The sequence below is a fragment of the Pseudopipra pipra genome, chromosome 13 (genome assembly GCF_036250125.1).
Source record: "Pseudopipra pipra isolate bDixPip1 chromosome 13, bDixPip1.hap1, whole genome shotgun sequence".
Taxonomy (NCBI): Eukaryota; Metazoa; Chordata; class Aves; order Passeriformes; family Pipridae; genus Pseudopipra; species Pseudopipra pipra.
In genome coordinates this window covers 629,907-648,106 of record NC_087561.1, presented here as the reverse complement: position 1 = coordinate 648,106, position 18,200 = coordinate 629,907, and the positions used below count along the sequence as shown (strand labels likewise).

General features: G+C 53.0%; 1 protein-coding gene across 1 annotated transcript in view; it reads right to left on the bottom strand.

The window, feature by feature from the left end:
• Positions 1–18,200, bottom strand: part of AR (androgen receptor) — a 45,212-nt gene that overhangs the window by 19,321 nt on the left and 7,691 nt on the right. Inside the window, exon 2 of the mRNA XM_064669525.1 lies at positions 5,780–5,931. Coding sequence (XP_064525595.1) covers positions 5,780–5,931 — 152 coding nt within the window. The remainder of the gene's footprint in view (positions 1–5,779; positions 5,932–18,200) is intronic.

The window sequence follows — 18,200 nt, the reverse complement described above, 5'->3', positions numbered from 1 at the left end:
ACACTGCAGATGTCACCCCTGACAAGTCCCTACTCCTCCCCTGCAGCCCAGGTCCTGTTTGACACGTACACAGGTGAGGAGCAAAGTCACAAAGACACCCAGCATCCTCTGCCCTCCCAGACAGCACAGGCACCGCAGGAGAGCCTCTGTTCCTCCGATGCCCTTGCAGTCTGTGGCACCCCCCACCAGGAACACACTGCTGTGCCACTGCCCCCCTCGCTGGGAACAGCCCGTGCTGCCACCTCAGGCCCATCCTGTGCCACCTCACCCCAGGCAGGAAGATTCTTGCACCACCTCCAAGCCCCTCCCGCCCATCTCCTGGGACCGCAGTGCACAGCCAGAGCCAAGGGGAAGAGGCACTTTCCAGCCTCGACTAAAAATATTATGGAGGAGAGTTGCTCAATCCAGAGGAATTATCTAACTAACAGCCTGCAGGAATTATCTAACAGCCTGTTGCCACACGACCTGTTTTGCCCAGAATAACTTTTTCTTCTTGACAGCAAAGTAATCTGTGCAAACATCTGGAGCAAGATTTATGACTGTAAATGTGAAAACCCCGTAAATGCCTTTTGGAAGAGAGATATAAAACCCAGTAAATGCTTTTTGGAAGAGGGAGATCCTCGTATTTCAGGGCATAAACAGAATTCTAAGAGCTGGGGGATAAGGCCAAGCTTTCTGTGAAAGCAAATCCCCCAGGGCCTCATGTTACCACTGAAGCTCCAGTGCTCTCCTGGGAAACCTCTGGTCCTTGGGCTGACACCAGCAGGGCCATGCCCAGAGCTGAGCCCATAGGTTTGGTGCTGGCACCACTTCCTACAGGATGCCCCCATTAACAACCCAAGAGGGCTCAGCCACGAGGCTCCCGGGAGGCAGCACTAAGCCACTGCTGATGAACTCCCTTTGCAAAGTCATTTTCTGAATAGTCCCCTGTATTTACCAGATGGCTACAGAGAGCATGGGGAAAGCATCCAGAGCTTCCCCAGCTCTGTTCATCCCACTTTCTGCTCTCCCCATGGATTTTTAAGGCACATAACACCAAAACAGTCATGAGAAACACACCACTGAAGCAGGAGTATTGTGGTGCTGCAGCACCATCAAATCTGCAGAGCTGACTTGTTTGCATGTCAGATCAGCCCAAGAAGGAGGAGAAAGCATTTCGAAACGTGGCAAGGGACTTTGCAAACATTCACTTTAACTTGATGTCATCTTGAAATCTGGCAAGATACTGCGGAGTTGGCCCAGTGACATCTCTCTGGTGCAAGGCTAATCCTCAGCAGGTCAGGACATAGAACACTAATCCATATGGAGACTGATGGAGGCAATCAGAGCAGCCTGCACAGCAGCCTGGCTGGGTGCCCACTAGGAAAATTGCCAAATACTGTGTTATTTTTTTGATTCAGCTCTCTGCTATTTAAAGGCAGCCCCATCAGGAACATACTCCAAGGCATCCCAGTCCTGCACTGCCAGGAATGTTGTGCAGAGGCAGTTCTGGGCTGGCTCAGGTAGCCACCAGATCTCAGCAACCTCAGAGGGGTGTGGAAGGTCTGCCACTCTCCAGGGGTGGATGCAGGGACAAGGACAGGACGGGGACAGGAAGCCCTGGGCTGCTAATTGAAACAGAAGCTGTTGTGTTTGAAGCATTTTTCTGCTTCAGGGGTAAGGGTGGCATCACAAGGGCTGAACTCTGATGTCCTCAACCCACCTCAGCCAGCCTAACCATGCCGAGAGGTGCCTTGTGTCAAGAAAAACGGCATCTGTGCTGAGGTGGGTGAGCTTTTTGTTCACCAAACAAGGAGGAGGAGCCCTCTTTGTGGGCAGCAGAGGAGCAGCAGCCCAGCTGGCCGGGCAGCCAGCCCCAGCCCTCTGGACCCTCCAGACCCTCTGTGCCGGGCCCCCCAGGTGGGTGACAGCAAGGAAGAGCCCAGCCCTGGGCTCGGTCACAAAACAAGGGCAGAGGCAATCTGCAGGGTGTGCTTCAGTGCTGTCCTAGACACAGCCTGGACATCTTGGGAGAGTCCATGAATCAAGAGAGCTGGCAGAATGAGATCAGGAGAACAACCCTGCCTTTTCTGTTACCTCTTCCAGCATCTTTTTGGATGAATCAGTTGAACCTGAGCTTGTGAAAACCCTCAAGTCTATCTTTGAGGAACTAAGGGACACTTCCAAATCAACTGCTCTCGTCCTAAGGGGGACTTCAACTTGCCATAAATTAACTGGGAGCATCTCACAGTGGTACAACCCAGTCCAGAAGATTCCTAAAAAACCTGGATGACAACTTTATGGAACAGCTCCTAAGGGAGCTGACTCAGAGAAATGCCCTCCTGGATCTGCTGCCTGTCAACAGACAGGATCTCCTGAGAGAAGTGGAAGTTGGGGCCGTCTTGGCCACAGTGAGCATGAAAGTGATCAAGTTTAAAATCTCTGTTGCCAGAAAGAAAGGTTCCAGCAAAACCTCCACTCTGGACATGAGAAGAGCAGAATTCAGGCTTCTCAGGGAATTAGTAAGGAAGGTTCCCTGGGAAAATGTTTTTGCAGGTGCTGGGGTCCATCACTGCCAGGCACGTTTTAAACATCATCACCTCAGGGCACAGGAGCAGCAATTCCCAAATGCTGGAAGTCAAGCAGGTGAGGCAGAAGGCTGGCTTGGCTGAACAGGGATCTTCTCTCAGAGATAAGGCAAAAAAGGAAGTTGTGTGCCCAGGGGAAGCAAGGTCAAGTGACATGGAAAGAATACAGAGTCAGAATATAGAATACAGAATATAGAGCTTGCCACTATAGGGAGAAAATCTGTGTGGCCAAAGCTTAACTGGATTTGAAGCTGCCAGAAATGTGGGGGACAATAAAAAGAATTTTTTCAAATGTATTAATGTCAATAGGCAATATCATCACTGTTCCAGGATGAGGGTGGTCACCTCCCACACAGGGACAGAGACAAGGCAGATGTGTTTAATGCTTTCTTTGCCTTTGTCTTCAACACAGATGATGGACCAAGGGGGTCTCAGTGCCCTGAGCTGCAGGACCATGACTGCGAGAATGATCAACTCCCAGTCGAGCCTGAAATCGTGCAGGATCTGCTGCTCCAGCCGGATGCCTACAAATCTCTGGGGCCTGATGGGATTCATCACAGAATCCTCAAAGAGCTGCTGATATCATCACAAAACCTCTCTCAAAGATTTTTGAGTGGTCTTGGGAATCCAGGGAGGTCCTAGCTGACTGGAAGCTGGTAAAAGGTGTCCCAGTTTTCAAGGAGGGCAAGAAGGAGGACCCTGGAAACTCCAGGCCTGTCAGTCTCACTTCAGTGCCTGGTAAAGTTGCGGAGATTATTCCAGGAGGTGTTGAAAAACACCTGAAAGACAACACAGTAATTGGTCACAGCCACCACAGCTTCATGAGAGGAAAGTCCTGCTTATCAGACCTGATTTCCTTCTATGACAAGGTGACCCGCCTGGCTGATCAAGGGAAGCCAGCTGATGGGATCTTTTTGGATTTCAGTAAAACTTTCGATACTGTGTCCCCCAGGATCCTTCCGGACAAACTGTGATTAAATATGCCCGGATCCCTGCCAGATAGGTTCAGTATTATGTTAGGAGAATATAATAAAAGAGAAACAATGTGGCCAGCTATTTCCCTCCCTCCCAAGGTGCTGTTTGTGCTGCTCCACTCCCAGCCCCCTGCTGCTCCCTCCATCAGCAGCTGCAGTTTGACACCAGCACCAGGAAGGTAACAGGTCCCGCACCAGGAAAGTAACAGATTTCTTTTCTCATGGGGAAATGTTCTGATCTGCTGTTGTAAAGCCTCCAAGGGTGACCCAAGGTTTCCAGAGATGCATTTTATGGACTTCAAACCATGAGAATGCACTGAAATATCAGCTTTGAATACTGCTCCTCAGCTTTGAGAAGGAACGATCTGGCTGGACGGTCATCAGGCAGGAGTTAGGACAAAAGCCTGCCCCTGCCCTGCATTCAGTACCTATAATTGAGCCTGATTTATTGTTTCTCCCCCCCAAAAAAGACTATCCATGTACCTCAGGGTAACATAAGATGAAAGCTTACACTCCAGCAGGTGCCCCTGCCCCTCCCTGCACACACACGTGACTCCAGGCCAAAGAGCTGTTGTCTGATTCCATCATGGCCAAACACTTTTAACCCTCTGCCATACTGCAAGGTTGAAGAACCAGGAAGAGGCATAAATACCATTTAAATTAATGATATAACACAATCAGGAAAGGGAACAACCCCACAGCACATGCCTGTGGAGCAGTGTGAGCAGCCCAGGCTGCCCCTCTGCCCTGTGGGCACCTCCATCCCCTGTCACCCACAGGACAGAGCCCACCCAGTGCTGGGGGACTGCAGCTCCAGCACCAAGCCACAGACAGTTTGTCTGACTGAGAGCCAAGACTCCACTTACTATAAATCAACAACAACTTGCTGACTTAAACAAGCATCTGTTATTTACTCTGGCTGCATAAGCCAACCCACTTGGCCTGACACAGACTGATGTGCAGCAGAGACAGATCTGCAAATGATTTACTTGGGAGAAATATGCCAAATTTATTAACTATTATTTGACCGCCCTTTCTGGCAACAGGACACTGATGTCCCCTGTGGCACAGCTCCCATTCTTCCCTAAACCAGCACTGGCAAGTTGGCTCCTGGCACACTCCAAACCCAGGCAGGATAATGATAATTGATCTGGAAGCATCACTCTGACAACAGCAGGTGAGGACCCCCAGAGTGGGACCTCTGCTCAGAGGGGAGGGGGTGGGCACACGGGGAGGTGCCAGTGAGACAGAAGCTCTGTCCCCATCACTGCTGCCAGCCGAGGACCACGGGGCCTTCCTCTCCCAGGGACACCATGGCTGGTGACACTGGCTGCCAACAGCATGCACCATGGAAATTGTGTTAGCACCAAGGAAGTGGTGCTTGTGCTGGTTCATCACTCCTGAAAGCAAGCCCAATGAGTGATTACGGGCACGTTGCATTGCTGGACAGTTAATCTTCCACAACAGAGACTCTCACTGCTGCCAAGGAACCACAACTATGAACTGCAAGCAGAAACCAGACATTGCTGAGCCACAGCCCAAGGAAACAGCTGGGCTTGGTCCTTCTGCATGCTCTTTCCCGAGGAGAGATGGTGCAAAGACCTTGCCGTTGAGAGGAAACATTTGGGCTCATGCATAGTGCTGGAGAGCCTGGAACTACAGAGCTGGACACGAAGGAGGAGTTGCTCTCTCAGGGGCTGGGTTAAGGATCACGGACCCCGAGGTCAGAGCACAGCTCCTCAAGGACAGACAGTTGTGCTGTTTTGCAAGCATTGACAAAAGTGACCCTCTGAAAGGGATGCAGGAGAGGAAAAGCCTTCCCCAAATTTGGAGCTGTGGGTCTGAAATCGCAGGTGGGCTGATGGGAGCTTAAAGAACTCCGGAGAGTCAAGAGGAGAAGCAGGAACTGACTGCTCTGGGGACTCACTAGGTCACTTCGGATAATCATGGAATCACAGAAGGGTTTGGGTTGGAAGGGACATTAAAGACCATCTTGTTCCACAACCCTGCCATGAGAAGCGACACCTTCCACTAGACCAAGTTGCTCAATGCCACTGAAAAGAATAGTGTTTTGGCAAACTGGTTTGGCTACCTTTTGAGGGCAATCTGTAATGTGGAATGACAAACGCAGGACAAAGAAATCAATTTATCCCGGATTTTTCTCCTTTCCTGGTTTAAGAGGTCTTAGAACCCCACCACACGCTGTGGCAGTGACCTTCCTCCTCTCTGCCCCATTACCTTCAGCCGCCCGTTTGAAGAAGACTTTGCAGCTCCCACACGTGAGGGCTCCGTAATGGCACCCGGACGCTTCATCTCCACAGATCAGGCAGGTCTTCTGAGGTGGGAAGTAATAGTCAATGGGCAGGACATGGTCACGGCCAGTCTCCAACCTGCAGCATAAAACAGAGAGAACAAGGGAAGGGTCAGCAAGTGTGGTCAAGACAAGCTACAGGGAGCATCGCAACGGGGCCTGGGAGAACCCTCATGGCAAACCCAAAACTGAGGGGATGAACAAGCCAAGCACTGAGCAGCAAGCAGGTGAGCAAGGACTGAGCCAAACTTGGCTCTGACCATGGAGAGACCATGCCAGGTGCCCCTCCTGACACTGCCCCGGGTGCAGTGTGTGACAATGTGTGACAAAGTGACAGCACAGCCTAGAGAGAGAAGGCGACTGAGACGGGCTGTTGCAGTGCCCATGGAATTCTGGCTTCTGTAAGGAAGCTCGTACACTAAACAAGGCAGATTGCAGTGCTGCCAACTGCCTAATGCCACGTGAACCACCCAGCTGAGATGTCCCGAGAGCCCACCCCCCTCCCCAAACACACCCACATCCTCCCCTCTCGGCTGGCACCCTCCTGCTGACCCCCTCCCCACCCTGATCTGATCTCTTTGATCAAATCCATGGAGAAGCTGCTTTTCCAGAGGACATGGCAGCAGGAGGGGCTTATCCAAATCAGGAGCCAGCATGCCCAGGCAGTCTGGGGAGCAGGAGCACATTGAGTTATTTGCTAAAACTTGCTTTTTCTCCAACCGCTGGATGAGGCAATTAGCTTCTAACAGTCTGCAGGTCACTGCAACTTTTGAGTAAAAATTAGATCCCTTTTGGTTTCTGGTGTTGTTTGTTGCTTTCAGGTGGGTTCTGAGAAATCAGATTGCATCAACAGTGAATGTAACAAAGATGGGACTTCTTGGAAAAAACCTTTATACCCAGAAAAGCCCCACTTGGGCCCACAGTAAACCCCAAACCCACTGAAAACAGATTTTTTCCTTAGATATTCTAATTCTGATAACAAGAGCTGCTTTATTAGTCCAGATTATCCATCCCCTCCTGTTCTGCTTCCTGAAAGACATAAATTAAACTGAGGAGAGAGAGGTTTTAAATGGTTTTTATATGAGCTGGGATGCTCAACTCCAACCCAAGACCAGGCTATCTCCAGAGGACCAGTGTGGTGTGCCTGTCACAGTGGGCAGGGCTCTTTGCCAAAGGACAGCTCTTTTCCAAGCCCTGGATGGCTCATCTCCAAGCCCCTCACACCTTGGGATTAAAGCACAACAGGAGACAGCCACTGGTGATCTCAGTCTGCAGGGTCACCTTGCTCTGACCTCGCTGCCTGTCTGTCCCCCTGCAGTCCTGCTCCCTCCTTTCCCTCCCTGGGAGCTGTGCAGACCCCACCTCAGTTGCAGGTCAGTAACTGGAGCAGCAATTTCACCCTCAGTGCTTAAAGCAGAAACCTTTTGAGTGATTTCTCATCTCTTTGCCAGCAGCAACCAGAAACTTGTCTGTAGATGCTGCTCAACCACCATTCCTCAACCATCTCCATTTCCAAGACTTTTCTTGAATTACTGATTAAATGAAGACACAATTGGATGCACTGTGACTGCCACAGCCTAGTCCTGATGCAAGCAACGTCTCCCTGTCTCAGCTTCCCTGGCATACCGCCCATCCTCCTGGCATGATCCCACCACCCTGTCCCAGGGCACCCCCGCATCCTCCCACACCGCCACCCTGTGCCACAGAGCCCTGGCACTCAGTGTGAGGGGCTGCTGGGGAGCAGACCCTACTGAGGAATACCAGCAGCACATAAAAAAGCTTGGCTAAAAATGTCTTATTTCCCCAGCATGTTTTAGATTCCCACAGAACCAGACCTTTCTGCTAAAGACCCCTCTCTTTTCCCCCCTGTGCAGTTGGAAATCTGACAGTGCATATTTCCCTGTTTCCATAAGGCTTCCATGTTCTCTTCCCCATGCTCAGCACCATGTGTGCCACAAGCAGCAGAGCTTCTCACAGCAGCTGTCCTGACGACAGACACAGGACCCCCCAGAACACCCTGGGGTTTTTGAGGATTAATTATCTAAAACTGAAAGCAGGTTCAAAATGGAGTGGCTTCTGAAACAGGTTTTAAAGAGCTGTTTCTGCACAGGAAGAGTTGTGCAAGTACAGATACACCTTCCAGCAGGTGTGTATGGAGCGTGCCCCTCGCGTGTGCTCGTGCCAGGGTTGGGGCTGGGCAGGGCTCCCCACACTCCCTCTGTGCTCAGTCACCCTTGCCCCATTGCTGCCAAGGGATGGAGCCTGGAGGGTGCTGGCAGACATGGAAGGTGGTTCTGGGCCATGGGACAGGCTCCTGTGGGTAAGGCTCCTGCCCGTGGGGTGTGGGCAGTCCCATGGGGCAGGAGATGGTGTTCCGGCAGGTGGGGAGCAGCTCGGCCATGGGCCCTGCAGCACTGACACGATTCCCAGCTGCCTCCCACACCTTCCCCACTGGCAGCCACTGCCCAGAGCTGAACGACCTGCCCAGGGACACCCTCGATTTTAAAATGATGCCAATTTGCCTTTTCTTTTTTATTTTTAGAGAGAGAGAATTGCAAGAAAAACGTAATTTAAAATGTGGGCAACTCAGAGTGAGCTGTGCTAATGGTTGCCTTAACGATCCAGTTTCCAGTTTCCAAGAGACATTTCCAGGGCGTTCTCAGAATGTGCAAGTAATAAATAACACTGCAATGAGCCAAACAGGTGCCTGGGGAGGTTTCAGGGGCCAGCAGCACTCTGGGCAGAGCCTCAGGTGCCACCTGCCCCAGGGTGCCAGCCCCTTGCCCCCGCGTAGGGCACTCGAGGGACAGGAGGCTGGCTCAGCAGCTGGCTTGCCACCTTTTCTCCAGGTGGAAATATGTACCCTGTGGGTCCCTGCTGGCTGCACCCACCCCCAGAGCCGCAGGAGTGCTGACGTGGAACCAAACCAAGCCCCGAGAGTGTTGTGGGGGACTCTGCAGTGGTGTGGTGCATGGCGATGCCAGCCCGCCCCGGCAGGGCGATAGCGGCCGGCACAGACACAACTGGGCCGGTGGCAGCGGGCGGCGATGCCGGGCCCGGCACAGGCCAAGGTCAGGGCTCTCACAAAGGAGCTCGCCGGCTTTCACGGCGGGAAAAACAACCTCGGGATCTCTCCTACAGCTGTAGGAAGAGCTTTACTGTTGTTTGAGAAGGCTTCTGTAAGGAAATGGAGAGTTTATTGAGCTCCTGCCATGTGCAAATGTTTCTGGGGAGTAGAAATGATCATTTTGCAATGCAAGCATGTGTTTGTCATTAGTTAAATTTCACCAAGCAGCCACATTTCACAACACATCCAGAAAGCCAAGAGCAAGCACAGGTAAGAGAGGAGCCAACCACTTCTGACCCACAAAGGAAGTTTCTGTCTCAGCAACAGCCAGTACAGGGCACAACTGTCCCCTTGCCTGTGACTTCCCACCCCAGGCCAGATCAGGACAAAGTGATGGCAGCTGCCATGCACCCTGGCACATCTGGCACAGGAACCCTGGAGTAGTGCATGCTGGTCCCACACCTTGCCCTCCAGGGAAAGGGGTAAGGGGTTTGCACCTTCATCACACTCTGTCCAAAACCTGTCTATCATGCTCAGGAGGACGCTGAGCCCAGAACTGAGCCAGCACTCACACGTGAACTCAGGTGACACAGAACCCTCTCCAGTCATTTCAACCACTGTCAATTCTGAGACACTCTAATGTTGCCAGGAAGAAGTGCTGCCTTTAAAAAGGCATTGCCTGTGCATGACATCCTCAAATGTAGTATTAAAACTAAGTAGCTTTCCCTCCTGCCTGGCCGAAGGTCTGTGACTCACACTGAGGGGCCAGACCCATGCCCAGCAAAGGGCACAACTGCTGACTTCGGGCACATCCTCATGTCCCCTTGCACTGCCATTTGGCTGCCACTGGCTCCAGCCAGTGCTGAGCTGAGCCTGTGCCTGCAGCCACCATACCATGCTCACCCACATAACAAGGGCTGCAGGGAAACTTTAAAGCATCTCATCTGTTAAAATGCTGTGAGCAATTCAATCTATGCAGCCGTGGACACTGATTTTATTTCCTTTCTTCTAAATAGCCTTGAGTGTGTTTCCAATCTGCCCGTGCCTTGTTTTCATGTGTGATGGCTGGCAACAGAGGTACAATAGCATCTGAGAGCAGAGAAGGGCACAGTGTGAGCCACAGGCCTGGTAAACACACATGAGAACTGGATCATCACCAGATTTAATAAAATAAATATTAGCAGATGACAACGGATTTTTCAAACATCCCAGCAAGGGGGGCTGGCTGGAGGAAAATGCTTTGGAGAAGAAGAAGGTCCTTCCACCAACAGCTCTCAGGAGCAGGCTGGGCTCTCCAGTCCTGGCACTGCCTTCCAGCCTCGGGGGCACAAACAGCTTCCACAAGTACAGCTGCACAAATCCCTTCTCAAATCTCCAAATTAAACTCTGTTTTCTCTTTTCAAATGCACTGTTTATTTATTTTGACAGTTTATTTTTCACATGGCGGATCCCCACTGCAGTTGAAGCCTCCCCACCCCCTGTCCCTGGCTCTTTTCCCTCCTGTTCTCCTCTGCTGTGCACTAAGGCTGCTCCAGCCTGCTGCTGCATGGAGCCAGCCACTGTTTGTCCTGCTCTCAGGAGACAGCCCCAACCTGCCAACCTGACTGGCCAAGGCACTGCAGGCCCTTTGATGGGATGGATGGCAGAGCCACAGCATAACCCAGACCTCTGGGGAGGCTCCTCATTTAACAGCAATCCTGGGCTCTCACCTTTCAGTCATCCCTAAGGAAGAAGTGGAAAAGGAGGTTATAAAGGTGAAAGGTGGTGAGTTTGCTACATCTGGAATGCAAAGCCCGGGCAAAGCCACCCTGCAGCCTCTGCACCTCACCAGTGGCTGTGGCAGAGGTGCTGCCTGCATTGGGGTACAGCTGAGACCAAGACTTCTGCCTTGAAACCTGAGCTCCAGCCAGGAGCTCAGGGAGCAGCTTAAATAAATCAGCTCAGAGAAGAACTGATTTCCCCAGACAGAGCAGGTACCTACAAAAAGAGATAGCACAAGTGCATCGCAAGGTCACTTCAGATGGGAACTCACCTGATTACAAAGCACGAAGGGGACAAAAAGGAAATGAGAAGCAGCACGGGCAGGCTGCAGCCTTGAGGAGCACCAGTGTCCTACACTGTATCCTCCTGGTGACTGCAGAGTCACCTGGAGTCACCAAGGACAGGACCTTGGTGTCCTTGGTACCCAGAGAGCCCTACTTAGTTCCCAAGGAGACAGTCTGTCCTGATTGATATTTATGCAGTTAGTTTAATCCACACCATAAACTTCCATTCTCAAATCCATCTCCTCTGCTGACAAAAAGAAAATGTGCCTGTAAAGAAAATCACAAATAATGAGATACTTGATCCATATATTTCATGCTCCAAGAGACACGGCCATGATTCCAGACAGGGTACAGGCTTACAGTTCCCAGGAAATTGTCCAGGGTACCGTGGGCTTGTAATGCCACGTACCAACATCTGTGCCTGTAGGAGGAATTCTACCTTTCCCTCTCTCAAAACAAAGCACAGTGATGCTTATGAAACCCTCCAGAAGAGGGAATGATGCTTATGAAACACTCTGGAACAGGGGATGCAAGTTCTTGGTGGCTTTTCCAACAGTCAGTGTGCTGGGCAGATCTCCAGAGGAACAGAACACTGGACCGGTGTCCAGCCACGAGGCACAGCACCTTGGGTGAACCAGTCACGTGGCCTTGAGGTATTTCCACAAACCACTTGGCCAATCAACGAGGCACCATCGTGTCCCAGACTGAACCCAGCAGCTGCCGGAGGGTGGGATGATGGGGCACGGATGGCACGGGCAGGACGGGGACTGATGTCAGTGCCTCATGCAGACTCCCTTCTCAGCTCTGCTCTGCTCAGCTCTACTCTGCTCAGCTCTGCTCTCCAACCCAAGTGCACCTTCTAGGCAGCAGGACGAGCACTGCAGCCGCATTCACCAGCCTTCCGACACGGAAAGGACCCCTGGGCCCGCATCCTGCTGGGGGCCATCGGCACAGCACTCCCCGTCACCTCCAGCCCGTGGGCAGCACATCCAGGCAGCCAACTCTCAAGCACCTCACCCCCCCCCCCCCCCCCGAGCCCCCACTGGGATCACCTCAGGGCACGCTGGATCTTCCCAAGAGCCACGCTGGCCCCTGCAGCCATCCCTCTGCAGGGACCAGGGCACTGCACCTCTGCCCACGCCCCGGAGGAGGATGCTACTGGGACAGGGTGTCCCCGTAGTCCCCCAGCTAACCACAGCATGTGGTACAGTGCTGCCGAGAGAAACTCAAGGTGAAACAATTCCAGTGTCACACAGAACTCCAAAGGTATTTGGAATTTAACTTGGCAAAAAGGATCAGGTGGTGCTGGTAGTCGGAGGTCAGTGGTCAGCTCCCACCTGGGCTGCTGAGGGATGCCAGGATTCATTCCCAGACACAGATATTTAAAACACAAAATATTTTCCCCACTTCTTTGGCAGTGGGATTATTGCTACGGAAACCAGTGCTACAAATTCTGCATTTTCATTTCTCCACTGGATGAAGCATGAGGCAAAAACAGTCAGATGGCAACAAGGGCGGGACCCAGCGTGGAAACACGAGGAGACCACAAATACCACGGATTTGGCACCCGCCCGGGGAGGCACACGGCATGAGCCAGCACTCTCCCCCTGGCACAGAGCCCTGGGGATGGACAGGCATGAGAGGAAGAAGCAGAACCTCCCATCTCAGGGAGCAGCCCCCGCTCCCACCCCTCTCACAGGAGGGATGCCAGGGCTCACTGCGGTGGCTCTGCACTGCTGGTCCCACAACTTACCAGCAGAATTTTTAGGGTTATTTTTAGGCATGTTTATAACAAGACCAAACCTTTTCAGAGACACAACTGCAGAGGCATAAAAATCCTTTTCCTTATTATGTCTGGAAATGGATATAAGCTCTATCTGCAGAATTTCCCTTCAGCTCTGCTGGCAAAGCATTGGGTTTCTGAAGGAGACTTCACAACTTGTGCAACACTATCATGTTCCTGCACCCCCCAAGCGGATCGTGCTGTGAGTCATCCCAGACAGCATAAACACACTAATTATAACCAAGGTTTCACCTACTTAGTGCCAGGTCTCCCTGGCACTCTTAGCACCGATCTCAGCAGCACAGGCAACATAGAGGCAAATTCCTCAGCAACCCATGGCCACCAGCTCACATCCAGTGGGTCCTCCTGCTCCATGGCCTGGCCTTCCCAGCGTGCCCAAAGCTCACAGCTGCCCATACCTGTCAGCTGCAGCAGGACCGGGGCAGGAGTGGGGCAAGGCTGGGGCAGGAATGGCACAAGACTGGCCCCTCAGCAAGGCCTGGATGGATGGATGGATGGATGGATGGATGGATGGATGGATGGATGGATGGATGGATGGATGGATGGACAGCCAACTATGCTGGTATCAACCCTACTGGCACGCACCCCCAACCTGAGGCATCCCAGCCCAGCATAGACTGGGAAACAGAACTTTGATGCCAGTTTGCACTTTCAGTGACACCAGGCAGGGACAGCCAGATCTGTCATTTTGGGGGCTGAGAGCATTTCTGGGGAAATACAGAAGGCAGAGCCCTGCAGTGATGCAGCAGTGCAGCTGGCTGATGCCAGGGACCCACGGGCGTGGGAGGTCCTTCCATCACCACAGACCCACATTGGAGCTTTCACCAGCCCTGCTGGGCAGCAGTACCCAGAGAGAGCCGTGGCGGTTTGGCGACCAAAGCCCTACCCCCTCCTCCTCTGCCGTGCTCTCCCGAGCAGGCAAGGAATGAAAGCAGACAGGAATCGTTTTCTTTCAAGCCCGCCTGCAAACCAAAACACAGATGCCACATCTAATTTTAGGCCTCCCAGCCTTGAGAGTGTTCTCTGAAGTCTCTTTGAGCGAGCAGCAAGATAGTCAGCTCAGGACGTCCTGCCACAGCGGCCGCGCGCCCGCCTTGACCCCGATTCTGAAACGCCAGGAGGGCAGGGGCAGAGCCCCATCCTCTCCTCCAGCCGTCAGGGCACAGCATGGCCAGTAGTTAACAGATCCCCACTGATCCCAGGGGATCCTGCAGAACACACTGAGCTCCCTTCATTAACTGGAATCACGTGCAGAGGGACTGGCTGGCCACCCTGCCAACCCCAGGCTGCCACCTTATTCATGCTGAATATGACAACTGCTTCAATTCAGGCCATAATCCAAGGATTTAAGCACCCACGTGGCAAAAGGGAGGGTGAACTGAGCAAAGAGAGAACCACTGCCCCCTGGGCTCCCCTTAGCTCCTGCCTCAGCTCAGCCCTGTCCGACCCTCGGCACAGCTCCAGGGTGATGTTCTGTCCCAGCACTGTGCTCTGCTCCCCCTTCAAAGCCACCCCAGACACAGCCCAGAACCAAGGACCCAGCACTTGGCACAGGCTGTGCTGTAAACAAGAAAGGGAAAAAAATGCCTTTGCTGCTCTTGTTTTTCTAACCATTTAAAGATGCTCCCAGGAGACGTGGGAGCAGACTGGGAAGTAACAGGTTTCTTTGCAAGAAGATCCCATTACCAGGGAAAAGACTTTTTGACCACAGGCACCAATTACTGAAAGGCAGAAAACAAAATCCATGTGAGTTCACGGGGATGACCTCACACATCCTGAAGCACAGGAGCACACATGGGGACGAGGCCCTGAGCCAGCCTGGGGGGGTCACGGGTCCCCCCGGCCCCACAGCTCCAGGCATCGGACCCAAGATAGACAGGTGCCCCATAGCCCTGCCCTGCCAGAAAGCGGGAGAGGGGCCAAGGGTGACCCGAGGGGCTGGTTCTCAGTGCCTGAGGGGGGAGAAGGAGCGATGCCAATCTCACATCGAGCCCTGCGCCGCCCATGCAGAGGCTCACGGAGCCTCAGCCAGGGGCCAAGGCCACCCCTCCTCCCCACGGGCAGCACAGGCCACAGCGCCCGTTCTCCATGGACATGTCTGCAGAGGGAATGCTGCAGGCCCCAGGGCAAGGGATGGGTATGTTCCTCATACAGAAGAGAACACATACACTAATCTCTGTGTATGGTGTTCACAGAAAGAAGAGGATGAACATCCACAAATGTGCACAGGCACATACACGATCCAAGAGAAACTGTAAATCATCTGAGTTATCTTTGCAGGGGAATTTCATTTTCCAATTAATGCACCTCATCACTTCCTAGATGAAAGCAATTCATCTGATCTGCATGAAATTCCTTTCTTCCTTTCCCGTCTCAAGAGGAAAGAGGAACTGCTGAGATACTCTGCCCCAGCCCTCCCAATGGCACGTCAGAAGATGTGTAGATGCTGCTCTGCAGATCAGCACGAGGGGGAGGAGGCAGGAGCGTTCACAAGGAAATTACCAATACAGAAACTTGTGCCTGGGCTCTGTTCTCAGCACACGGGCCAAGGTCAAAGCATTCTTTCTGCCATTTTTAACCAGCAAAGAAGCCAGAGCAGCTAAAATATGTAACAAGAGCCAAAGTGCTGAGGGGCTGGTAAAAACACCAGAGAAGTGAAGTATCATCTTGGGAGACATGAGAAACCCCCTCCGGCCATCCGTAGGCAGAGAGAGCACGGAGGGAAGGAAGTAAAGCCCAGGGTTTTCCCACCTCATCCCAGAGACTGAACACATCCTCTCTAAAATGTATTTTGGAGATCTGCAGCCTCCCCTCTGGCATTAGTGGGGATTGGTCCCACAGGCAGCAATTCCAGGAGCCCTCAGCGGGACGGGAGTCTGGCAAAAGAAGAGGCTGCTGCAACAGAAGGATTTGTCCCCAAGGCTCTTTCCAAAGCCAGCGGCTGCAGCCAGCCTGTTTCTGGTCCTTGCTGGAGCTTATTGGTGTGGAGGGAGAGAACACCCACCAGCCTGCACCCACCCAGCACACCCCCACCCATCCTCAGGCAACACCAGTGCATTGAGGCCAAGCTGGACAGAGCTTAGAGGAAGCTGGTCTGGTGGAAGGTGTCCCTGCCAACGGCAGCAGAGTGGAATGAAATGGGCTTCAAGGCCCCTTCCAATCCAAACCATTCCATGAGTCTATCATCAGATTCCCCAGGCTCCAGCAAGAGCTTGACCCTGAGCCCCATGGGTGGTGCTGGCACCCGGATCAGGCAGCAGGCACCCAGGACATCCCCCCAGCACTGCCTGTCACAGACACCTGGCTACAGACATTAAAGGAGTTAAAGATAAATCATTATGACTGTGGCCATGCACAGCACATGAACAGCAGCTAGGACTCTGCGTGGAGCTCTCAGGCAGCTCTCGCTCTGCACAGCCTGAGCAGGGCTCTGCCAGCCCAGGCACACCCCAAATGTGTCCCAGGGGCATCCAGAGATCTCCAGGTAGATGTGTAAAAGGGTAAATGTGCCTGTGCCTGGGTGCTTGCCCCAGCTAAGGCTGCCCACAGTGCTCCCTCCCCTCATGCCAAGGATGGCCCGGACCAGCACTGTCAGTGTCCCAGTATTGGTGGTTCTGCACTGACTTTATCAGCCTGATTTAAGCCATCTCTTTTGCCCCCAGAGCTGTTTGTGAAGGGACAGCCACTTTCCTGTGTCTTGAGTCCAGCACAGTCCATTCACCACCTCCAGGCAGTGCAATGGAGGCACCCACTCAGCCCACCCAACAGAAACACGAGCTCATTCCAGTAATCACTATGTACTTAATAGTGTGCTCTCCCTCCCTCTTTGATTAGCACAGGAAGCCACCAGGACACCTGCAGAGAGCACTGGTGTAATCCACCCCTGCGGACACCCGAGCTACGTGGAGCCAGATTAACTCAGGCAAAGGGCAGCAGCTATAAATACCTGGAAAACTGGCTTATACTTCTGAGATTATTTCTACTACTGCAAATCACTTAATCTGAGGTCCATGTCCCTACAAATTATTCCCATCACTTCTGAGAACAAGCCATCACTTGACTTTGTTTTCACTATTTGCAGATGCCTCCCGGGGGGGGGCTGGGGAGCTCCAAGCCACAGCACAGCAGGTGACCTCGTTCTTTCTGGCCTCTGCTCAGACTGCACAAAACAGGGAGAAGGCAGCGACAGGAGAGCAGTGAAGCCAAGTTGAGCCGAGGTGAACAGAGCCTGCCCTCCCATCCCACTCCCTGCATGGGTGAACAGAGCCTGCCCTCCCATCCCACTCCCTGCCTGGGTGAACAGAGCCTGCTCTCCCATCCCACTCCCTGCCTGGGTGAACAGAGCCTGCCCTCCCATCCCACTCCCTGCCTGGGTGAACAGAGCCTGCCCTCCCATCCCACCCCCTGCCAGCGCCGGCAGCCGGCAAGCGCGGCGGCTCCTGCCTGATCCCGAGGCACGGTGCTGCACTCCTGTAACCCCACTCCTGCAAACACTGTCCCGGGAGCCACTGGGGTCGGCAGAGGTGAACAGGCCAACGGATGGGGCACAAAGTCCAGCACACGGCACGGTCCCCAGGGACGGTCCCCAGCACAAAGCCAGCCTGGGCCCCAGGACCCCAGCACAGAGTTGCCAGGACTGCAGCCACTCATATGCACCGAGGAGCTGCTGCCAAGCCACAACCTCCTGTCAAACCTCATCCCCTGCCTGCAGAACAGGGGCAATTCTTGTTTTCCACAATTGCCTGGAAGTTGAATGAATTGCTGTTCATGAGTGCTTCGGCAGTAAGGTGCTGCTGAAGCACAAAGTACTACTACTGGGAGTATTTTTTTTACTGTTAGAGGATACTTTGAACCTCATTTAAAAATACGAGCCAGGGGAACCAGGGTTGCAATGGTGAGATTTAAAGCAGAACAAAGCACAAGCACACGCTGCAGTACCCGTGAGCACTGCCCACTGCAGGCAGCTGACAGGGGTGAGTAGGGCACCCCTCACTGTGGGGATCTCCCCTGGGAGGCTCCTCCATCCCTTTGCCCCTCATCTGGAGCTGACAGGGGGATTAAGTGCGGTTGGACATGGGTGAATAGCATGGGCAGGTCAGCAGAGAAAGAGACAGCAGTGGAAACAGTGAAAAGGGAATTTGGATGGAGAACCTCTGTCACAAGTCTTTGCCATGACAACTGGGCCAGTTCCTTCTCATTTCAATGAGCTCCCTTGTACCACTGTTAGTGTTCACAAACAGAGCCAGCTGTGGTCCCCCCAGTGTGCAGCGACGGTCGATAGCAGGGCCACCTGCCACTGCCAAGGCCACCTCTGGGCACGCCTGCACTGGCCACACACTAAGGGCTGATGTGACTCTATCTGCCTCTTAATTGTTTACTGGGCATAAATGCCTCCTGTGCACGCTGTCTCTTGGCTCTCTGGAGGAAAAGAA